We start from the raw sequence: 21,370 nt of genomic DNA on the forward strand, positions 1-21,370 counted from the left end.
GGTAGTATTAGGATTTAGCCTCCTAGGGGTCGCCTAACTACCTCTAGGAGCTTAGTTTAGTAGATTTTGGACAAAAGCCGCTCGGAGGGAGAGACTGCAATCTCTATTCACACCTAGATCCTAGAAACTAGCTCGTATCTCCTTTAGCTAGGTAGGGGGGCGGTGGCCTTCTTTTTCTAGTAGAAGGCTAAGCACTATCTAAGCGAGGCTACGAATCTAGGAACGCCCTACCCGATTAATAGGGGACTCCCCGGCTATCCGACCTGCAATCCGTATTTGCTATCAATTAATAGTCTTAGCAAACCAAGCAAGGCCGATAGGTAATTAGTCTATCTCCTCCTTAGGCGGGGCTTATCTCGAGCAAGCGGTGCTAAATAAGTCTTCGACCCGGAGCCGAGTCCTTAGAAGCTAGCTATAGCTATAGACTAGGCCCTAAGCTGTAACAGTCCTAAGGGTTTGCAGCTTTTCGGGGTTAAAGCGATGCCCTCGTTAAGAGTTTTCTCTGCTTGTCGTAATAGCCCCTTAAGATACTTCGGTATTGTCTATATCGTAGGCTCTTATCGTGCCCTCGCTTTAATTATAGCTATTCGTGCCTAGAGACTACCTTTAACATACCCGAACCTGTTAGATATAAAGAGATAGCCCTACCTTCGGCTCTAATAAAGGACGGAAACTAAAACTACTACTACTACCTACAGTAATAGTATAGGCTACCGAGGGTAATATAACCTATAGCAATATAGGCAGCTATGTTTAGCATAATAGGATAACAAGACGGTTGCTTAGGCTAATAACTAGAGCCCTACAATATAGGCATTGTAGAAGTGTAATATAAACAATATACTATACGAGGTTGGTACTCTATCTACAATATAGAAGGAGGCCTCTTATATAGGCTTAAAACTTAGCCTAGGTGTATAGGGCCGGTTACTAGCTAATAACGTCGTACTAATCTAAGCGACGACTTAATTGCTAACGAGTTTAAGCGCTAGAATACCGAAGAGGCTCTTAAACCTAAGGTCCGCTAAGGCAGCGGCGAGAGGGCAATCCGGACACTTAGTTAATCGCTAAGTGCTAAGAACGGGAACATAACTGCTTAGCGTAGCAAACTAGCAAAGGAGATATAGTAAGACTATCTAATTGAGCTTGTAGAGCGTAGTTTAAGTGTCTAGTAGAAGGGTGTAAGCAATAAGAAGTAGATAGTGCCTAAATGCCTTATCGTTATCGTATTAATTACTTTTACTAGCGCTAAACGCTAGAAAGTGTCTTAATCGACTTAACTCGTTAAGATTTAAGTTATATTCGAGAAGCTCTTCGAAATGTCTTAAACTACTCTAACCGATTCTCGTACTACCTCCGCGGAGCCGGTATAAGCTTACTTCTTAACTAAATTAGATGATTTTTTAATAAGATTATAGCCCGTATCGAGTAGATATTTCGCCGTTATACAAACATATAATATAGGTGTTATCTTAGTAGTATAGTGTGCCGTTAGCGGGCGTTTGAATTCGAGTAGCGATATAGCTAATACCTCCGCGGAGCCGAGCTAGGGTCGGCTTCGAGCGACTCGATACCGGCTCTAGGTCCGCTTACTAAGCCGGAGACGCATACTAGATTATCGAAACCTATATACGATTAGAACACTATAACTAGCCGTCGGAAGCATATAAAAATTAATACGGAGTATAATATATATATATTCTCGAAGACTTGTAAATTTCGTATATATATATAGACCTAGTATTAAATAGTAGATAGTTAGGGCTGTTAAAAGCTAAGCAGCTTCTCTACCGGAAACGCGCGCTCAATCGACTCAATTTAACGCCTACTTAATCTCGGACTTAATATCTTCTTCTATAGCGCTCTCGGCGGCAATCTAACGGAGCTACGTACGCCTATATCTCGGAGTGCCCTTATAGAAGGACCTAGCTTCGAAGTCGCCGAAGGTCTTGTCGTAGAAGGCCTTGCTATAGGCTCTATAGAGCTTATAAGACAGGTTAAAGTCGTTTAAGTTGTTAAGAGCTAGCTTTACTAGAATATCCGGACGCATAGTAAGAAGCCCTTAACTAATAGTATTAGCAAGGCGTACGGCTCTAGTACGATTGCCTTTAGAGCTAGAAACCTATAGAGCGATGCTAGTAGAACTAAGAGCCCGTATAGGTATAGGAGAGTCCTTAGGAATTAGTGTAGAAATAGCGGTTCCCTTAGGAGTCTTAGACACTACTTCGGGCGGTTAGTTTTCCTTCTCGGCCTCGTTGTCGCTATTAATAGTTATAGGCTCTAGCTTCTATCGCTTATTAGCCTTGTTTAACTTACTAGTTGTCCGCTTCTTCGAGGTCTTAATACCGCCCTTAGACTTCTTACTAGTAGCTGTCTTATTGCCGAAGATAGAAGCATATAGACTAACGTAAAGCATCTTATAGTCCTTAAGAGGCTTCGTATTCTTATAGACGGCCTTTGTAAGATAGTCCTTCTAAATAAATAAGTCGGCAGTAATAACTCTAGTCTCGTAGTTAATGCTAAAGCTAGACTCGTATTTAAGCGCTATAAACGTAGCATAGAGGGCCTTATAGAACAGGAGCTTCGTACGGTATTGTTTCTAAGATATAGACCGCTTAGCTTAACGAGAGACATTAGAGACAATATCTTTACGAGCCTATAGCTTTAGTTAACTATTACGGTAGTTGTTAAGGTTAATTTAAGTAGCAACGTTCTCGAGAAGGACTCGCTCTATCTTAGCTATCTAAACAAGCCGACCTTCTTCTTTATCGGAAGAGCTATCTTTATCGCTAGAATTAGCCTCTATAGTATTATATAATACGGCAATATTATCTCTAATATCTTGCTAGGAATTAATAAGCTAGCTATCTATTAGGGCAGCCTATATAGCGGTTAGTATACTAGTAGGTGCTAACTAGGAGTCGTCGAAACTAGCTTAAGGAGTAGGTTTAGATATAGTAAACGTAGGATTTATTTCTTAACGAGGAGGTATCGGATCGAGATAATTTTTACAGCAAATTAAAGCGTAGTATATTATTATTTTTATAGCGTATATCTTAATATATATAGACGACGTTATTGTTGTTGTATATAATAGAAGAATATATAGAATCCGTCGCATTCTTAGGGAAGTGCAAATTCTGCTTGCTAAGCCCCGCTCGGAGATTACCGCAGGTAGATACAGGCGCCTATATAGCTAGTATTAAGCCTTCGTTACATTCTATAAAGGACAACTGCTACTGCAAGTGAACAAGTGCGTTACAAGAAGACGCTATAGGGTCTATTGGAAGCGACAGTGCTATCAGAAGGTCCATAAGTGGTACGTACGGCCGTGGTTTAGAGCCAGTTCAATCTATACTAGGTGCCACAACCTGCAGCCGACCCGCAGGTGCAAGTAAACAGGCCCTAAGAATCTAAGGTTTGGGCTTCAGCGGCTTAATCCTTAATCTCCTCACATTGACTGTACATAAGAATACACATCGCTGTCGTTCGGTCGTTCGTCCACTTTCGGTCCAGCGAGTCCATGGCATAGGCAGGAGCGATGCTTTCTTTCCTTCAGTCACTCATTTGCGTATCTTCGTTCTTTTGCTTCACAACTGCTCAACAGCAATACCTCGAGCCAGCACCAGCATACGTGATTAAACCAGATCCCACAGTATACCAAGATTGGACACCCAAAAATCCAGGACACGGAGACTTCAGCGATAGAAACAGCTCTGTAACACCATGGCAGCCTGTATCCCACCGCCCACGGCCTTACAGCACACCATCAGTATGCGGCGTGCAAAGTCCCGCAAAGCAAAGCCAATACTGGCTGCCGAATTTGCCGGCAAGATTGGAGGGATTTAGTCCATTCCTTGTAGATGGACGGGACTACAAGGTCTTTCGCAATGTGAAGGACTATGGTGCAAAAGGGGACGGGGAGGTGAGTAACAATGTACAAGTGCTCGTCATGATATGGAGCTAATCATGAGCATTGTGAAGACGGATGACACAGATGCATTCAATCGCGCCATTTCCGACCAGAGTCGCATGGCGGGCGGCATGGGCAGAGGAGGATCAACAGGGCAACCAGCACTCATTTACATTCCCCCAGGAACTTATATCATTTCTTCAACTGTACAGCTATTCATCGGCACCCAAGTCATGGGAGATGCCATACACATGCCCACAATCAAGGCTTCATCTATCATGAGGAATGATACGCACATGTTTTCCGGCTTTGATTTCGGCCAGCCATCTACCACGAATTTCTACATTGGGCTGCGCAATGTCATGTTGGATACATCGGGAGCAGATCCAAATGAAACCATCTACGCGCTCAACTGGGCGGTCTCTCAAGCGACCAATCTCATTAACGTCAATTTCAACATGCCGAAGGGTAGCAAACACATTGGCCTCACGATGGACGGCCATCGAGGAGGTGGTAACTCCGGCGGCGGTTCAGGACTATTCATGGGCGATCTTACCTTCACCGGAGGACTTATCGGCGTGATCTTCAACAATCAGCAATACGCTTTCAAGAACCTGAAATTTCAGGACGTCGCCACCGGGATTGCTGTCAGACATGCTTTCACGCTCACTATGCAAGAGATCCACTGCATAAACGTGGGCATCTGCGTCGACATGGGTGGTATCGACGTTACTGGATCAATTGCCCTCATTGACAGCATTTGTGAAACATGCGGTGTAGTGGTCAACGGCACCAGCACGATTATCCTCGAGAACATCGTCACCCAGAACTCCGGACCTACACTCAAAGTGAACGGAACTGCGAGATCGATCGGCAGTCTTGTCGGCAGGACATATGCCCTGGGCCACGTCTACAAGGCCTCGGAAGGCAACGCAACCAATACCAACGGAACATTCCTCCCATACACAACCCGCGGCAGCCTAACTGCCAGCGACGGACGCTACTTCAACAAACGCCAACCCCAATACCTCGACTATCCCATCTCAGCCTTCGCCTCCATCAAAGACGCCGGCGCAAGAGGAGACGGCGTAACTGACGACACCGCCGCAATCCAACAAGCCCTCGTGGCCAACGCAAACTGCAAAATCACCTACTTCCCCCACGGCATCTACCTCGTCACCGACACCATCTACATTCCCCCCGGCTCCCGCATCGTAGGCCAAGTCTGGTCGACAATCACCGCCAGCGGCCCAAAATTCTCCTCCGAAACCTCTCCCCGCCCAATGCTCCAAGTCGGAAAACCCGGCGAAACCGGCCTCGTCGAAGTTACAGATATGTTATTCACAGTCTCCGACATGCTCCCAGGAACAATCCTCGTGCAAGTCAACATGGCCGGGACCAAGGCGGGAGATGTATCCTTCCACAACACACATTTCCGCATCGGAGGCGCCGTCGACTCGCGTTTAAGAACTTCATGCCAAGAAGCCTCCAAACCTTGCAAAGCCGCCTTTCTCCTCCTACATCTATCCCCCACGAGTAGTTCCTATTGGGAAAACTCCTGGTTCTGGACCGCAGATCATGATTTGGACGGGGAATTTCCCCAAAACATTGCGACGGGGAGGGGAGTTTTGATCCAAGCGAAAAAAGGAACGTGGTTGGTGGGTACGGGGTCGGAACATCATACGTTGTATGCGTATCAGTTTGAAAATGCGCAGAATGTGTTTGCCGCGTTGTTACAGGTTGAGACGCCGTATTGGCAGCCTTCGCCACGAGCGCCGGCGCCTTGGGTTCCGAATGCGACGTGGCAGGATCCGGATTTCAGCGGTTGTGAGGGTGGGAATGTTAGTCAGTGTTATATGGCGTGGGCGTTGAGGATTTTTGGGGAGGAGACGCGGACTTTGCCGTTGTATGGGCATGGGTTTTGGACGTTTTTCAATGGGCCGAATTATGGGGGGTGTGAGGCCGGGCCTGAGGGGAATTGTCAGGTGAATGTGGTGGATTTGCGGGATCTGAGGAAGGGGAATGGGGTGGAGTTGTATAATTTGAATACCAAGGGTGTTCAGAATATGGTGACGCTTGGAGGGTCGGGGGGCAGGGTTGCGGTTCGGGCGAAGGATAATCCAGCGTTTTAGCACCCAAACCTTCCTACATGGTTTTAAGTTCCCTATCGTCTCTTTCTAGTTAGACACGGCTGTCGCCGGAAGCATACAAAATTAGGTGCAGCGAGGGACACCTGGATCGTGCAGTCGGAAGGAAGTTGGGCCGCCTTGGCGATATCTGAAGACCTGCAATTAGCACGTGAACTAGCATAGTGTAGGTGAATGTATGAGCATAGATTATTACTTTGGCATCAAATGAAGGCCTCTTTCTTACTGTTTCATTAAAGGGCGTCTTAGAGGCGTAGAAGACGACTTCTGTATGCGGCCTTAGACCTCGAAGGCTATAGATACGACTTCCTGCACTATATTATATAGCGCCACACGAGAAGGCGTGAAACTCGTGCACCCTTTAGGTCTACGCACTTCCAATAGTACTTAGACTAGATAGACGATAAGGTTTGCCGCCGCAATATACGCTTTACTCGAGTACAGCTTGTCGAGTTGTCTAAGCTGTTGCTAGGTGTAGAAACATTGCGTTTCCGCCCTTCAAGGTGTAAAGCAGAGCCGTAGCAAGCGCTATATATAGTCTGTTAAAGAATAGCCTATCCGGACAGGTAGTACCACTAAGCAAGGCTCTTCGGTCGCAGTGTCTCGTAGCACTCGGTTGTCTTTAATAGAACGATCGAATTGCTGCATTTAACCTAGTCCGATTTAGTCGATTAGTAGCTAGGTCTTAACTACAACAGGTTGCAGTACTATGCCGAGTGTATTACTGCAGAGTCTTCCTTCGGAGACAATAAGATATAGGGCTTCGTTGATAGCGTATTCTAGGCGATATCTATGCCTAAGAACGACTAGTGGCAGAAGATAACATACTCGTCTTATTATAAAGCTAATGGCTTCAAATACTAAGGTGTGGCCACTCCGGATGGACTGTTGCCGTCGATATTAAGGCTATTCCTTAGACTAGCGAACGACTAGAATATATATAGACAGACATGTGTTCTAGCGAAGATCCGAGCAATATTTGACCTACTAGGCTATCTAGAGCTCCGCCGGCCGGCTATCTTCGTTGCTGGTAACAACGCTTATTCAAACCTCTATAGCTGTATATCTCTATTCGCTGATCACCGTAGTTGGCGTTGGATTACTAAGGATAGGCGTATAGCAAATACTCGACTTGCTAGCGTTCGAATTCTCGTCGAACAGGGCTTCGGCAAACTCGAGAATTATTAGGGATTGAATTGGTTTAAGGGCTCGATGTAGGTCGGTATACAACCGGTCGCACTATATTAGAGGGTGTTAGTATTATTGCACAACTATATAGTGTGTTTGAGGCAACAAGCTTATAGAATTGGTCGAAGAAATCCGGATGTTATAGGATAGCGATTCAACTGTATAGCACCAACAATCCGGTATTACCTTAGGCTTTATCCGCCAGTCGAGTAACGGATAGATTTTCGCGTTCAAGGTCGCAAACGATAGGCAAAGGCAGTCGGCAAAGAGTATACTATAACCGGTAATGCGTAGGTAGTTGTCCTAATATTGATATAATAGTAAAGAAGTTGTTACATCCTAGAAATTACGATAACTTCTAAAGCCGGCTAGCGGCTACAACCGACGCTAAGGTTACGATTCTCGGTTATATTGCTAAAGGGGAAGGCCGTTTAATTATAATCGGTTAGCTCCTAGTAAATACAGCGACAACCTCGATGCTTAGCGAAACCTAATCTCTTCTACAATATATATCCGAATGTCGAAATCTATTAACCTAACTTCGCTAACAATAACGCCTTCAGCTTATTAATACTACTCTTTGTCTCTATCGCCGTCGCTCTAACACCTTCTACCGACCTTTGTAAGTTAGACACTGTCAATTTAAGACTATCTACCGTTACCTGTACGCTATCAAACCTCGTCGCCGTCGCCTCACGATCAGCATTAAGCGCCGCTACTAGATCCTCCACCCTCGCATTCGATCTCGCTTATGCCTCTAACAACTCGATCTTCCGCTTCTTAAAGGAGTTGGCCTCTCGCTCTAGGTCTAGTATGCTGTCAAACTAGCGCTTAGATTGCTTTATATCCTTCTCGGCAAGATTAGCAAGATTATTGGAGGCTATAGTATGCTCGCCGATCAGATTCTTCTTAGCAATACTAGCCTGTCGAAGCGACTTGCTACTCGTACGATTAAGCAAGAGGCCTTCGCTTACAACTCGAGCCTATGCCTTCCGATTACGACTATTGTTGTCCTTAGCGGCGGCTTCTAGATCATCTTCTATCTCCGCCTGTTCTTCAGCATTAAACTCGCTCTAAGGGCGACTCGTTGTTAAAGGACTAGTACTCGTTGAGCGACCTATTGCTATATCGAATAAGGCCTCCTTCTCTTTGTCTATCCATTCTTCTTCGGCTGCAGTCTGCTTACTAGCTTCCTTGTCCTTCTTCTTGGCTTCCATTATAGCTATTAACTTATCTAACTCAATGTCTATAGTACTCGGATTCTTGTCCTTAGATGTAGTCCTCAATAGGTTATCTAACCTCTTACTAATCCAACCCTTTACCTTGCCTTTACTAAAGACAACACGCTTTAGGTTCTTCGGACACTTTAGTGCTAACGACAACTCTCGCTTAGCGGTCTGTTCTATCTCCGTCTTACACTTATTAACGAAACCACTAAGCGGCTCGTAATAGAAGCTATAAGAGTGCTAGACAAGGACTCGAAGGACGAGGAGTTTAATGTCTGCTGTCCACTTCACTACCTTGCCTTTAACTAGACCTTTGCCTTTGCCTTTGCCTCGAGGCGTTAGTTTATCGGGCACCTCTTCTACTAGGTTGTCCTTATTAACCTTACCTTCTTCTTCTACTTCCGCTCCTTCTACACTATCTTCTTTACTATCTTCTATAGCCGCTTACTTAGCCGACTAAGCACCTAAGCGCTTATTGTCCGCTTCTATAGTAGAAGCCATTATACTAGTTTCCTTACTAATCGCCTCTTGTTCGGATGCCGCTGCTAGAGCTGCACCTTCGCCCCGTCGAGGGCTAGGTTTCTTACTAGTTTCCGGTCTTGCTACGGGAGTAGAGTGCGTTAGGTCGAGCTTAGAAGGAACGGACGAGGCTAAATTGAACTACGACTATAAACTTTGCTGAGATTGAGTGCTTTCTAACGCTAATTGAGAAGCAGTTTAAGAGCCCTGTAACCGTTACGCCGTCGCCTCTAGTTACTAAGGGCTATAGTTAATAAACTGACTAAACTGTGAAGACTGCTAAGTAAGACTAGCCGCCGGTTGCGACTGTTGCGACTGCTACTAAGCCGATTGTGAGTAAACAGAAGCGGTCGTTGGTCTATAAGCTAAATGCGTATATAGGTCGATAAAGCGTAGATTCTCGAGCGGACTAGACAGCGGAAATAGACTGGATCGCGGCGGCTACAATAGCGACGACTGCGGTAGCATAAACGGCGGCGTATTCGGATAATAATACTGCTGTATTGGCACTAGAGTCTCTAGATATGGCATGTGAATACTAGGCGACGAATACGGTTGTTGTAACTGTTATTACGATTGCTATTGAGATAGCTATAAAGCCGGAGGTTGACTGCTTCGTACTATACTTCCGTACGTACTATAGAGTGGATCTGGTAAGCTCTGCAACCCTTCATTTAGATTAAAGAAGGCGTGTAAGTGCGCTGGCATATAATTGCGGTCTATTGCTAATAGTTGTTGTCGTTGCAGGTGGTCTAGTAATCGACACGCGACTAGAAGACGCGTAGCAGTCGACTCTACAGTGCGATTAGCCTTATAAGCTTCCAACCGTATTCACTTCTAGTTAGTCTACTGCCTATTCTATCGATGCGGACCTGCACCTACCCTTCCTCACGGCGTGGGTACGATGGGGCCACCAAACCACAGAGGTTGGCTCGAAGTGGTTAGGTGTAGCAAGGGGCTGGAAGCCAGTTGTTTACTCACTAACCCAATCTATCGATGCGGTCCATTAGAGTTCAGTTGCTAAAACGCTGGAATAGTGGGAGTTGGGGAGCTGTGGTTGCGGCTTACTTGGGGTTTGAGTAAGGTCGTGGTTGAGGTATGACATGCTATAGACTTGCTGCCGACGTGCAGAATTGGAAGCAATATTGCCTGCCTGACCCGAGAACGATGCGGCTGCTTCATAGCAACTTTGTTTTCACGTGAGACTGCGTCCGATATCTTCCGACTACAAGGTCGAAGATGTAGAGTCCGCGCTAATCATGTCCTCCATACTCCACGGGGAAGTACAGAGGTACGAACTACGAGGTGTGGGTGCGGTCACTATTCTACAGTACTGACCAGCGTGAAGAACTCGGAGAAGAATGATGACAGGAAGCACGACGTCGGGGCTGCTATTCTGAAGCGCAGAAGCTCGGTCTCGTTTCCATCTCCTTCTGCTGAACTGCTGAATGTGGTGCAGATCAGTCATTCGTGTTTGCTGGTTTATTAATATATCTGGGGTCCGTTGGTCTTCTCGACAGCATGGCTTGCATCGGGAGGAGTGCCAATGCAAGCGGTTAAGTTATTGATGGGGGGTCAGGTCTGTGGTACTTGTTGCATTTCTCCTAGGCACCGAGGCCTGGGATCGATCACGAGCATTGTGGTTTGGAGAGCAGGTAGAGGTACTTCCGCTGCCATCGGGAGTTCTCGCGTGCAGATGACGGAGGTGTTTTTGTCCTGCAGTGAGCTCTCCCAGTGGCTTCTTCCTCAACAGCCGTATCCGGATCATTCCGAGGAATGCATCTTGTGGGACGAAAGCAGACCAGGATCGCCACATCCAGCAGGCCAGAGAAAGGCAGCTGCACAGCTCCCAGTTAGGCCCTAACCGGTTGCTAGCGATTATAGCATAATCTTATGGATTATTGAAGTCTTATAATCTCCTCGGATTATAGACCGCTATAATCGCTTACAAGCGGTTAGAAACAGATATCTAGTATCTACTTTATTAACCTCCGCTTCCTTCTATCTCTTAGCTTAGTTAATAATAGCCGCTACGGCTCTTATAACTATAGGCGCCTTATAGTAGTAGGTAGGTAGAAGGCGGTATATAATAAGGTAGAGGCGGTATATAAGATCGTCGTATAAGGTCGAAGAGAGGATATATACTTAAAAGTAGACAGTTTTACTATAGTTTAGCTATAGAAGTTAGTAGCTAATCTCTCTTAAACTACGTTAATCGAACTATAGTGTCTCAACTACCTAATAATAATAAACTACGTACTCTAGCGGCTAGTCGTCGGAAGCGTACTACGATAGCGACTCTAATAGCCTCTTAATCGGCTAATAAGCAGTCTCGGACTACGCTAGTTTACTAGATATAGGCATAGACCGAATACTTCCTCGAGCAATTGATTGAATTAAAGAAGGTTAGTAAAGGCACCGATACTAATAACTTCCGCATTCTAGACCTACGTAACCTAGTAATATTAATAAATAAAAGGTTTAATATTAATCGTAACGACCTAGCTTTAAAGAACCGCTAGGCCTCGATTAAGAAGGACTAGAGCTATTAGGTATGCTATTTAAAGCACGTTAGCGGTTAGAATAGTATGCTACTAACCGCTAAGAGTAATATAGAAGACGCTTACTTTAAAGCTAATCTACGGTATACTCCGTTCTACGACGAATTGCCGGAATACTACGAGCTTATAGACGAGTTAGTCGGTTAGGATATAGCTATAGGCGATTATATTGCTTCGTACGATAAATTAGCGGACGACGAGGTAGATAGTAGCTCGAACGAGGAAGAAAACGAGGTTAAGGTAATAGGCGAGGCGGTTAATAGCGAGCAGCTAATAGCGGAATAGCTAATAGTTATAAACGCGGCGAAAACGTAGGAGTAGCACTAAAAGAAGATACAGAAGGAGGCCGATCGTATTTGTAAGAAGTAGGCAGATATAGCAATATAGAATACCGGTATTACTAAGGCTCTAGGGAAGGCATTCGAGCCGTTATTATTAATAGCGGCGGAGGTTGTTAAGGATAGCAAAGAAGAACGTACTACTACGAGGAAGTTAGCTAAATAGTAACGTACTAACGAGAAGGCTACTACTAGTATTAGCTCCGCTATCGCTATAGTAACTAAGCGCCTTCTCGATAAGAATACTTAGAAGGATTAGGAGATAACGAGCGGCAGCCGTATATTGCTAGTACGCGAGGTTGCGAAGAAGAATAGTAAATACGACTACGCTAAGGTAGCTTTATCTATAAACTAGTAGCAATTTAAGGAGTACTTCCTATCTGTATTAGTAGATTTAAGAAAGGCGAACGATCCGTATAATAGCTACCTATAGTAGATATAGCTAGACGGTAGATACGTGCTATTAGGTTATCGGCGATAGGTTATTATAAAGAAGAATAGTTTAAAGTAGTAGAAGAAGTTTATATTTACGCTTAAATTATATACTTTAATAGGAAGATTCGTATACTGTAAGAAGGGTTATGTTAGCAGGTAGATAGGGTGGTGGTAAATTAGTATAGTATTCGATAAGGATCTAGGAGGAGAGGGAGGAAGGTAGGAGAGTTAGCTTAACGCCAAGCGCCAAGCCCTGCCTAAGGCACTAAGACCCTAGCTTTACTTGGCCTAGTTATATGCTAATTACGTGTAGCCTCTTTGGCCCTGATATACGCTTCCCTTCTAAAGGCCGCGCCCTCGTAGCCTGCCTATATTTCGCGACCTCTATTGCCGCTAACTTAGCGAGTCTAATAAGCTACTTAGCCCGCGCTGAATTGAACACTCAACTACCTAATTATATAACTATATTAAACCTTACCTCCAAACAATACAATATACAACTCTAACTACGCTATCTCTATATATAATGAACTATAAAGTGATATATATATACAAGAATTGAAGGCCTTCGACTAATTACAATACGAGCGCGTCTTCCCTACTATAATAGGTAGACGTACGAGGTATTGTAGTACTGCCTCCGTTCTAAGTAATGTCGTATCGAGTTCTTTACGTCTACTCTTAAAAGACCTAGCAATGTCCGCTTCCGAGGGTTGTTCTTATTGTTACGAGGGCTATTATTGTTCGTAGTTTCGCTAGCCTTAATTGGTTAGGTTTAGCAGCCTTTAATTGTCAATCTTATCTTATCTTTTAAAAAACATAGCTCGTCTGGTTTCTATAGGTGAAGGCTATTATAAGTGCAGTAGTAGAGGTTCGCCTCGCTTAAAGAGTTAGATAGATCGAGGAGTAACCTATTATCCGCAAGATCGACCCCGGCTAGCTTAGCTCTATAGTTTTTGCCCTTAGTTAGTTAGTCTATTAGTCTACTTAATCTTTTAAGCGGCTTAAAGCTTTAACTTAGCCTTAAAGTTTTAATTAAAGTTTTGATTAAGGTGCCTTAGGCTCGTAGTATAGGTAAGGTTGTGTCTATAGGCGTAGTAATAATAGCAAGTAATGTTAACAATAGTAGCGCTAGTCGTCTTAGCGCCAACTTCACCTTCTTCTAATTTCCTTCTTTAACTAATAACAACTCGGCAATACCGTTACTAATATAGTCGCGTTGGCCGCCGGCGTACTGCTAGCTCGTAGCGCGATACTATTACCTTCATTACCGTCATTCGCACGCGCGCGTATATCGCCCTTATCGAACGCTTAGGTCTCGAGGCCTCGATAGAATAAAGAATAAGAGGGGGGACCTATAGGGCGCGTTAGTAAAGAGGTGGAGTCCTTAAAAGAGCAGGCAATTAGTTTACGCGTCGTAGCGCGCCTAGTGTAGTCTTATTGTCCTCTATTGTTGACAACTGCTTGCCTCTAATTGGTTAGCTAATAGCACCCCGGGGGTAGCATTGTTCCTAGGTCCTAATAGTAATATTATAGCCTCTTAGCCTTCTTCTTGTCCTTTATACTAGTCTAATACTCATCTAACAACTTAGTTATATCTTCAAAAGAGTCTTTAGCTTCCTACGAGTCCTATTTAGGGGAATAGCCTTGCTATCTTAGTAGGTACTCCTTCTTGCCTTGCCTAGTGCGATGCTATAGGATACGTTCTATAGACTATAGCTCCTTACTATCCGCTAGTATGTCTTCGTGTTCTGTAGGGGCTTCATCCCCTTCGCGTAGGTAGTACGGCTTAAGGAGTAATATATAGAAGGTATTATAGATAGTGTAATAAGGTAGGAGCTATAACTGATAGGCCTATATGCCCTTAGCCTCTCGAATGCGGAATAGGCTAATGTATCTTAGTGCGAGCTTAGGCCTTATGTTGCTATTAGGTAATAGGTGTTTACGGATACGGAGGTTCTTCGTACTGAGCATAACTATATCGCCTTGTTTGAAGGTTATCGGTGTATGGCGCTTATTATAGTAGGCCTTTTGATACTCTTAAGCCTTTGTTAGCTTCTTAGCCATCTTAGCATAGATTTCTCGCATCTTCTAGATACGTTCTATCGCCGCTAGTGTCTCTAGTACTTAACGCGCTTCCCTTTCCTTACGCTCGGCCTCGAGCGAGGTGAATAGATCTTGTAGCAACGCGGCGTTTTGACCCATTATAGCCATATATAGTAAAACCTTAGTTAATGAGTGTACGCTATTGTTATATACGAATTCTATAGGCTATAGGAGATTGACCCAATCCTTAGGATTCTTGTTAATATAACTACGTAGGTACTACTACAGGGTAGCATTCTGCCTCTCTATTTGACCGTTAGTCTATAGATAGAAGGCTATTAATAGCCGATGCTTTAGTCTTAGCTATAGGCATATTTCGCTCTAATAGTGCGATATGAATATCGTACCCCTATCGGAGACTATCCCCTTAGGGGTTCCCTAATAGGTATAGAAGATATTAGTCTATAGCGCCTCTACTATATTAATAGCAGTCTAATCCTTGCGCGCCGGGATGTATCGAGCGCCTTTAGTAAATCGATCTACTATAATAAGGATGGCATTATATACGTCCTTGCTGCCCCTACGTTTAGTAGGCGGAAGGCCTGTAATAAAGTCCATTGTAAGCTCTACAAATGGCTTATAAGGGATTGGTAAGGAGGACAACTCGCTAAAAGGCTAATGCTTTAGTGCCTTGACACGTTAGTATACGGCATACGTGTTAACGTATTCCTTTATGTCCCGCTTACTATTTGGCTAGTAGTATATGCGCGATAGTAGCTCGTACGACCTCTCTATGCTATAGTAACCGGCAAGCTCACTATTATAGTGTCGCTTAAGAAGTTCTTATCGGATCGAATGTTCAGCGGGGATATAGTATCTACCCTTGAACTTTAAATAACCTTTGTTATCGATCGACTAGTTACTCTTACTAGATCGAGTCGTTCGCCTACTTATAAGCTTGTCGATACGTTTAGTAGTAAAGGCGTCCCTCTGCTAAGCCTATAACAGCTTATCTATAAACGATTAACTATCCCTATTTGTAAGGTTATTTAATAGCACCTTCGCTATTAAACGAGGTACGCATTATATACATCTAATAGTACTAGCAGCCGGATCAACTGCATTAGTACTTTAATCGCTGTTACTATATATAGCGATATCGACTAGGGAGTTATTATAACTTCTCCTGTCTGTGTCCTTAGCTCTTGCCTTAATACGCACTGTTAATATAGTAAGAGCATTAATATGCTTTAAGCCGTCGCGGAGTCCGGTAAGCCGCTTATCCTACGCGTGCTTATTAATAACACGGGCTATAGCAATCTTATACTACAGGGTTAGAAACAAAGAATTGATGTGTTAGGTTTCGCTGTCGTAATTAGGTCGCCTCGATAGGCTATTAGTAGGGTTACTTACACCTAGCCGATATAATATATCAAAATCAAACCCGGCGAGGTAGACGGCCTATCTAGCCTGTCGACCTATAACCCTAGTAACCTTCGTAATTCCACGGAGGTTGTTATAGTCCGTATAGACCTAAATAGTATGCTAGGCACTATCGAGATAGTAGCGCTAGTGCTTAAAGGCTTTAATAATGGCTAAGAGCTCTTGCTCGTAGGTCTCGTAGCGACGCTTAGCATTAATTATCTTCCTCGAGAAGAAGGTAATCGGGTGCTAGTAACTATTATTAGCCTGCTGTAATATAATGGCTAATATAGCAAACTGTAAAGCGTTAGTCTTAATGCGGATCTGTTTACTTAGTACGAAATAGTACAGCAAGGGGACTTTAGTAAAGCGCTGCTTTAAACCGTTAAAAGCGGCTCGCGCTTTGTTAGTCTATTTAAACTCTCTAGTCGGGTTGGCCTTAGTTTTAGTGAGTTCAGTTAGGGGCATTACATGCCGTAAATAGCCCTTAATGAATCGGCGATAGAAGTTAGCAAAACCGAGGAACGACTACAGCTCCTTAATTAACGTAGGAACAGGCTATTTAGTAATAGTTTTAATCCGGTTAGGATTAGCCTTAACACCCTTAGTTAACACGAGGAAGCCGAGGAATAATACCTCTTTAGCAGTAAAGGTGCATTTAGAAGGCTTGCAATACAAGCTATAGGCCCTTAGGCGATCGAGTACCTTACGGACTATAGCCTAGTGTTCCGCAATGTTAGGAGAGTGTATGTAAACTAGGATGTTATCTAGGTAAACTATATAGAGGTGATCTAATAGGCCTAACAGGGCCCGATTAATATAGGACTAGAATGTAGCAAGGGCATTAGCTAGCCTAAATAGCATAACTAAGTACTTAAAATAGCTATAGCGAGTACGAAAGGCTGTCTTCTATTTATCGCCCTTACGAATACGAATGCGATAGTATGCATCCTTAATGTCTAGTATAGTGTAATAGTAGGCACTAGAAAGGCGGTCGAGGGTCTTATTAATAAGCGGAAGTAGACAGCGGTCTTTAATAGTGACAGCATTAAGTCTACGGTAATCAACACATAACCGTAGGCCGCTATCCTTCTTTAGCACGAACAGGATAGGTACACTAGCAGGGCTGTTACTATATCGAATTCGACTATTAGCTAGGTTTTCCTCTAGGTACTTACGTAGTATAGCAAGCTCTCGTTTACTAAGGTTATAGAGGGGGCTAAAAGGAACCTCCTTGCCCTCTATAATATCAATCTTATAATCCGTCTCTTTAAATATAGGCAATGTCGATGCTAGGTAGTGTTTGAACACATTAATATAGGTCTCTCGAATAGGTTCTAGTATACGCTTAAGTTGCTTAGGATCTATGCTATTAGGGGGCACTAGTTTATCGTTATTACTACCGAGTAGGTCGGCGGTCGGATTAGCTAGGGTTAGGTTGCTAATGAATAGGACCCTAATATTATTAGGGCACTCGCTAATATTAATGTGTTTAATGTCCTCTTTCCTAGCGATTCTAAATCGCCACTTCTAAACGCCTAAGTCTATAGCTACAGCATAGTGCTTAAGAACAGGGTTGCTAATAATAATAGTAGCTCCCCTATATAGGTTGTCTATATCTACTGCGTAGGTAGTAAAGTCTAGTAGGCGTTTATTTCCGAGGTCGTCCTTTAGAGCTATAGGAACATAGTAGGCCCTATAGGTTAAGTGCCGAGCGTTATTAAACTAAGCAAGGGTTAGTAGGTTAGTCTTCGGTAGTTGTCGAAGGTCTAATTGCTTAGCTAGGCGATAGCTGATAAGGGCACTAACTGAATTTCCTAGATCTAGCATAACCTTAGTTTAATAGGTAGTGCCCTTCGTATCCTATACAAGGCAGGAGCGTATTATAGCTAGCACAATGTCGATGGTCTTACGCCGTACGAGGCTAATAGTTAGTGCGGCGCTTATTCTTTTTTCGACTAATAAGAAGGTTGGCCTATAGGGGTAGCATTAGCTGCTAAAAGGTGCTTTCGGTGCTTAGCGGTAGTACGGTCGATCCGGGCCTAGTCCTTAGGTTTGTCGCATTAGCCTAGTAGATAGCTAGTACTGTCACAGTTAAAGCACTTTAGTCCGGTTAGAGGATTGCTATAGCTATTGCCGCTGTTATTAGCCGAGCGATTAGTACTATAGGGATACGAGCCCCTTCTACGGTCCCTATTACGGCCTCCTCTATATAGCCGTCGGCTACGGCTTCTCCTACGGTCGTTGTTGTTGCTACCTCTATTGTTAGCACTAGTGTTGTTCTAATACGAACCTTGATTTCCTCCGCGGCTACGATAGGTAGCTAGGCGTATCTTAGATTCCAACCGTTGTTAGAGCTATACTGTACGCTCTGCAGTCTCGACTTTAACTATAAATTGAATATATATAAGATTGGTCTATTCAAATACACGGCGGCGGTCTAATTTAAGGACCAATTCCCATCTCAGTTTTAGGCGTATTTCCGAGATCTATATAGAATTAGTCTTAGCCGGAAGGTCATCCTCGAGGGTCTTTAAATAGGCCTTAAATAAACGAGCCGACTAGTTAGTCTTTTGTTTGGCTCGAAGGTATTAGTCCTAAGCATGCTATTGTCTTAGTATCGGGTTTCTAAGAGTGTCTAGCATAATGGTCTTATAGGTTTTCTACTGAACAGTAGTCTAATTATTAAGGGAATCGAAATGGTCGTCCTAGGTACGCTTTAGGTTACTATTAATGTACTGTATAGCGTAAACAACTAAGGAATAGTCGTCTAGAAGAGCCCTTAGTGCATTTCGCTAGTTAAGCTTACAATTACGTATATAATTATTGTATTGCTTGCGACTAGAGCTATCAAACACGGTATAGTCCTTAAGTTTAGCATCCTTCTTCTAGACTAGGACTGATAGTAAGGAAGGCCCTACTATCGGCTCAGTGTTAGTTGTTAGGGCCTCCTAAAGGCGGCGAATTTCGAGGAGGTTATCCTTTAGCTGTTATTCTTAACGTAGGGCAGTAAGCCTGTTTTGGGTAGCTTCTTAGAGTCTCCCTACTAGTTGGGGGCCAAAGGCTAGCTAGCTATATCGTCGATTGACAATGTTGTTAAGAATGTCGTTAATAGGCAATTCCGGATTATTACCTAGAATTACAGGTTCTTCTTTAATAGGCTCTCCGGTAGGCTCTTTAGTAGGAGGCACTTTAGTAGGCACTTTAGTAGGTGCTATGCTACTAGTGTTGTTATTGCTAGCGCTACTAGCAGCAGTACGGTTGTTGTTTCGTAATAAACCGGCTATTGTAAGGGGCGACACTAATAATGTATTGTTAGCCCCTAAGATGCGGATGTAGCGGGATTAGTAGATATCGGCTTAGTATGCTTAACTCAGTATAATAGGCCGTATAGAAGGCCTTGCTTAATAATTAGTACGGTTGTTTCGATAGAATGGTACGTATAGGTCCCGTTCTTCGGGCGCAATATAGTTAAATCGATAGTTTTCGTAGCTATACCGCTAAAAGCTTGAAATAAGGACTATCTAGCTACTGCCCTTAAAGGGTAGATCGAATACTATATAAGAAGGGTTATGTTAGCAGGTAGATAGGGTAGTAGTAAATCAGTATAGTATTCGATAAGGATCTAGGAGGAGAGGGAGGAAGGCAGGAGAGTTGGCCTAACGCTAAGCGCCAAGCCCTACCTAAGGCACTGAGACCCTAGCTTCACTTGGCCTAGTCACATGCCAATCACGTGTAGCCTCTTTAGCCCTGATATATACTTAGGACGGAATTTTGTTATAAATATACGCTAACGTCTATACTATTAACCTATATAGAGGTATTATTAATTTTTGCTAGCAAATCTAGGTTACGTACCGTTGCTTGCATATACAAAAAATCTATATCCTATTAGCTCGAACTCTAATATTATAAAAGTATGCTAAGACCTGCAATTTTAGGCCTATAAGAATTTCGACTAGAGGACGAGGATAGTATATAAGAAGCGCGAATATAACTATTAAAACTTAGAAACAGCTTCCTTACTAAGTTCCTTACTAAAACTAGCCCTCCGCTATTTGCCTCTATATTCGACGACCTTCCTATATCCTTCGCCGTACTCTATCTAGTACCTCTCGCTTTTACGCCCTTATATCGAGGCCCTTCTTCGACTAGTACGCGTCGTACTTAGTATATATCTATTTCCCTATTCTATTACGATAATCCGCGTAACATTTATTGTTAGTCGCTTTAGCGTAGCGCCTATTATCCTTATAAACCTCTGCTATAGTATCCGCCTCCCTTTTAGTATCTAATTTAGTATTAGTCGGATTTAAATTAGGCTCGCTCGATAGCGGTTGTCGACCGTTAGAGAGGATAAAGTTATAAATAATAGTATAGGCAATAATAAAGCGACTTTACTATGCGATTAACTATATACTTAGGCCTTCCTTAATAATCCTAAATCGCCGGTTTATTATACTAAATACTCTCTCGATATAGTTACGAAGCTAAGCGTAGCGGAGGTTAAATATCTCCTTATAATTCTCGGGCCTAGCCTCTACCTCGCCTTGTTTACGAAGGTAATATCTTGTCTTCTAGTATAGTACGAGAAGGCGTAGATCTTTAAAGGAATAACTACTATCGGCGAGATAGAAGTATCTATTAGGTACGTTAAATCTATTAGTATAGGCCTTCCTTAGTACTATGCTATCGGTCGCTAATCCCTCGTAACCGGGCATTATAAATAGGAAGCGTAGGTTTAAGTCGTACGTAGCTATTATATTCTAAGCGATATAGCCCTTCCGATACCGCTATAGATTTTAATTAATCTTCGGTAGATTAGCAATTAATAACGTGCCGTTAATAGCTCCTATATAGCTCTTAAAATATAGCTAGAATATACTATTACTAGCGCCTTCCGCCTATAGTAGAATATCGCTATCCTTCGGCTCTAGCAATTTAATATAGTCCTTTACTATTCGATATATATACTTAGATACCTCCGGTATTATCTTATATAGTATATCTCGCAATATACTAAACTTAGTCGCTAACTCTAAGTAGGTGCTATTATGCCTAATATATACGAGAAATATATATACCCTCGCTTCTACCGAATACTTCTTACCTTCTAATCTATACCTCTTTAATTCCTCGATAAACGATAATAGTACCGGCTGCTTTAACCGCGTCTAATCGTAGTAATAGCGCTTCGGTCTATATAGTATTCGAAACGTCTCCTTCTTAAACTTATTGCGCTTAATTTAGGTCGATATATAGCCGCTCGGTCGATAGGCGTACTATCTACGGAATCGTAGTACTTCCTAAAAGAAGAATAGCGGTACTATTACGCTAAAAGCGGTTAGCGCTAGTAATATAGTCGTCTACTCGTCTATCGTCGTCGCTATACTTTCTATATTTCTAAAATCGCTATACTACCGAATTCTACGGTTATAAAGAGGTAGATACTAGTACGCTAAGTAGAAGTCTAATCTAGCGCACGGATAGCTGCAAAACTACCTCTAGACCTAGTTTTACCGATTATACTATATATAGCAATAATATAGCGAGATTACGAGGACAGCGAGTAATC

General features: G+C 43.2%; 2 protein-coding genes across 2 annotated transcripts; both read left to right on the forward strand.

Moving 5' to 3' along the window:
- Positions 1–3,510: 3,510 nt before the first annotated feature.
- MYCFIDRAFT_60723 (glycoside hydrolase family 55 protein) lies at positions 3,511–10,076 on the forward strand (the record flags this gene model as incomplete). The annotated part of the gene is made up of 3 exons (XM_007922032.1): positions 3,511–3,925; positions 3,985–5,996; positions 10,004–10,076. Exons 1-3 carry the CDS (start codon positions 3,542–3,544, stop codon positions 10,074–10,076), a joined length of 2,469 nt encoding a protein of 822 aa, XP_007920223.1. The 5' UTR covers positions 3,511–3,541.
- On the forward strand, positions 9,858–19,513 carry MYCFIDRAFT_169026 (uncharacterized protein; the record flags this gene model as incomplete). The annotated part of the gene is made up of 10 exons (XM_007922515.1): positions 9,858–9,888; positions 9,918–9,930; positions 9,963–9,994; positions 10,031–10,089; positions 10,125–10,192; positions 10,239–10,473; positions 10,514–10,533; positions 10,573–10,683; positions 10,716–10,845; positions 19,499–19,513. 10 exons carry the CDS (start codon positions 9,858–9,860, stop codon positions 19,511–19,513), a joined length of 714 nt encoding a protein of 237 aa, XP_007920706.1.
- Between the last annotated feature and the right edge of the window lie 1,857 nt (positions 19,514–21,370).

This window comes from Pseudocercospora fijiensis (genome assembly GCF_000340215.1).
Source record: "Pseudocercospora fijiensis CIRAD86 unplaced genomic scaffold MYCFIscaffold_1, whole genome shotgun sequence".
Classification (NCBI taxonomy): domain Eukaryota; kingdom Fungi; phylum Ascomycota; class Dothideomycetes; order Mycosphaerellales; family Mycosphaerellaceae; genus Pseudocercospora; species Pseudocercospora fijiensis.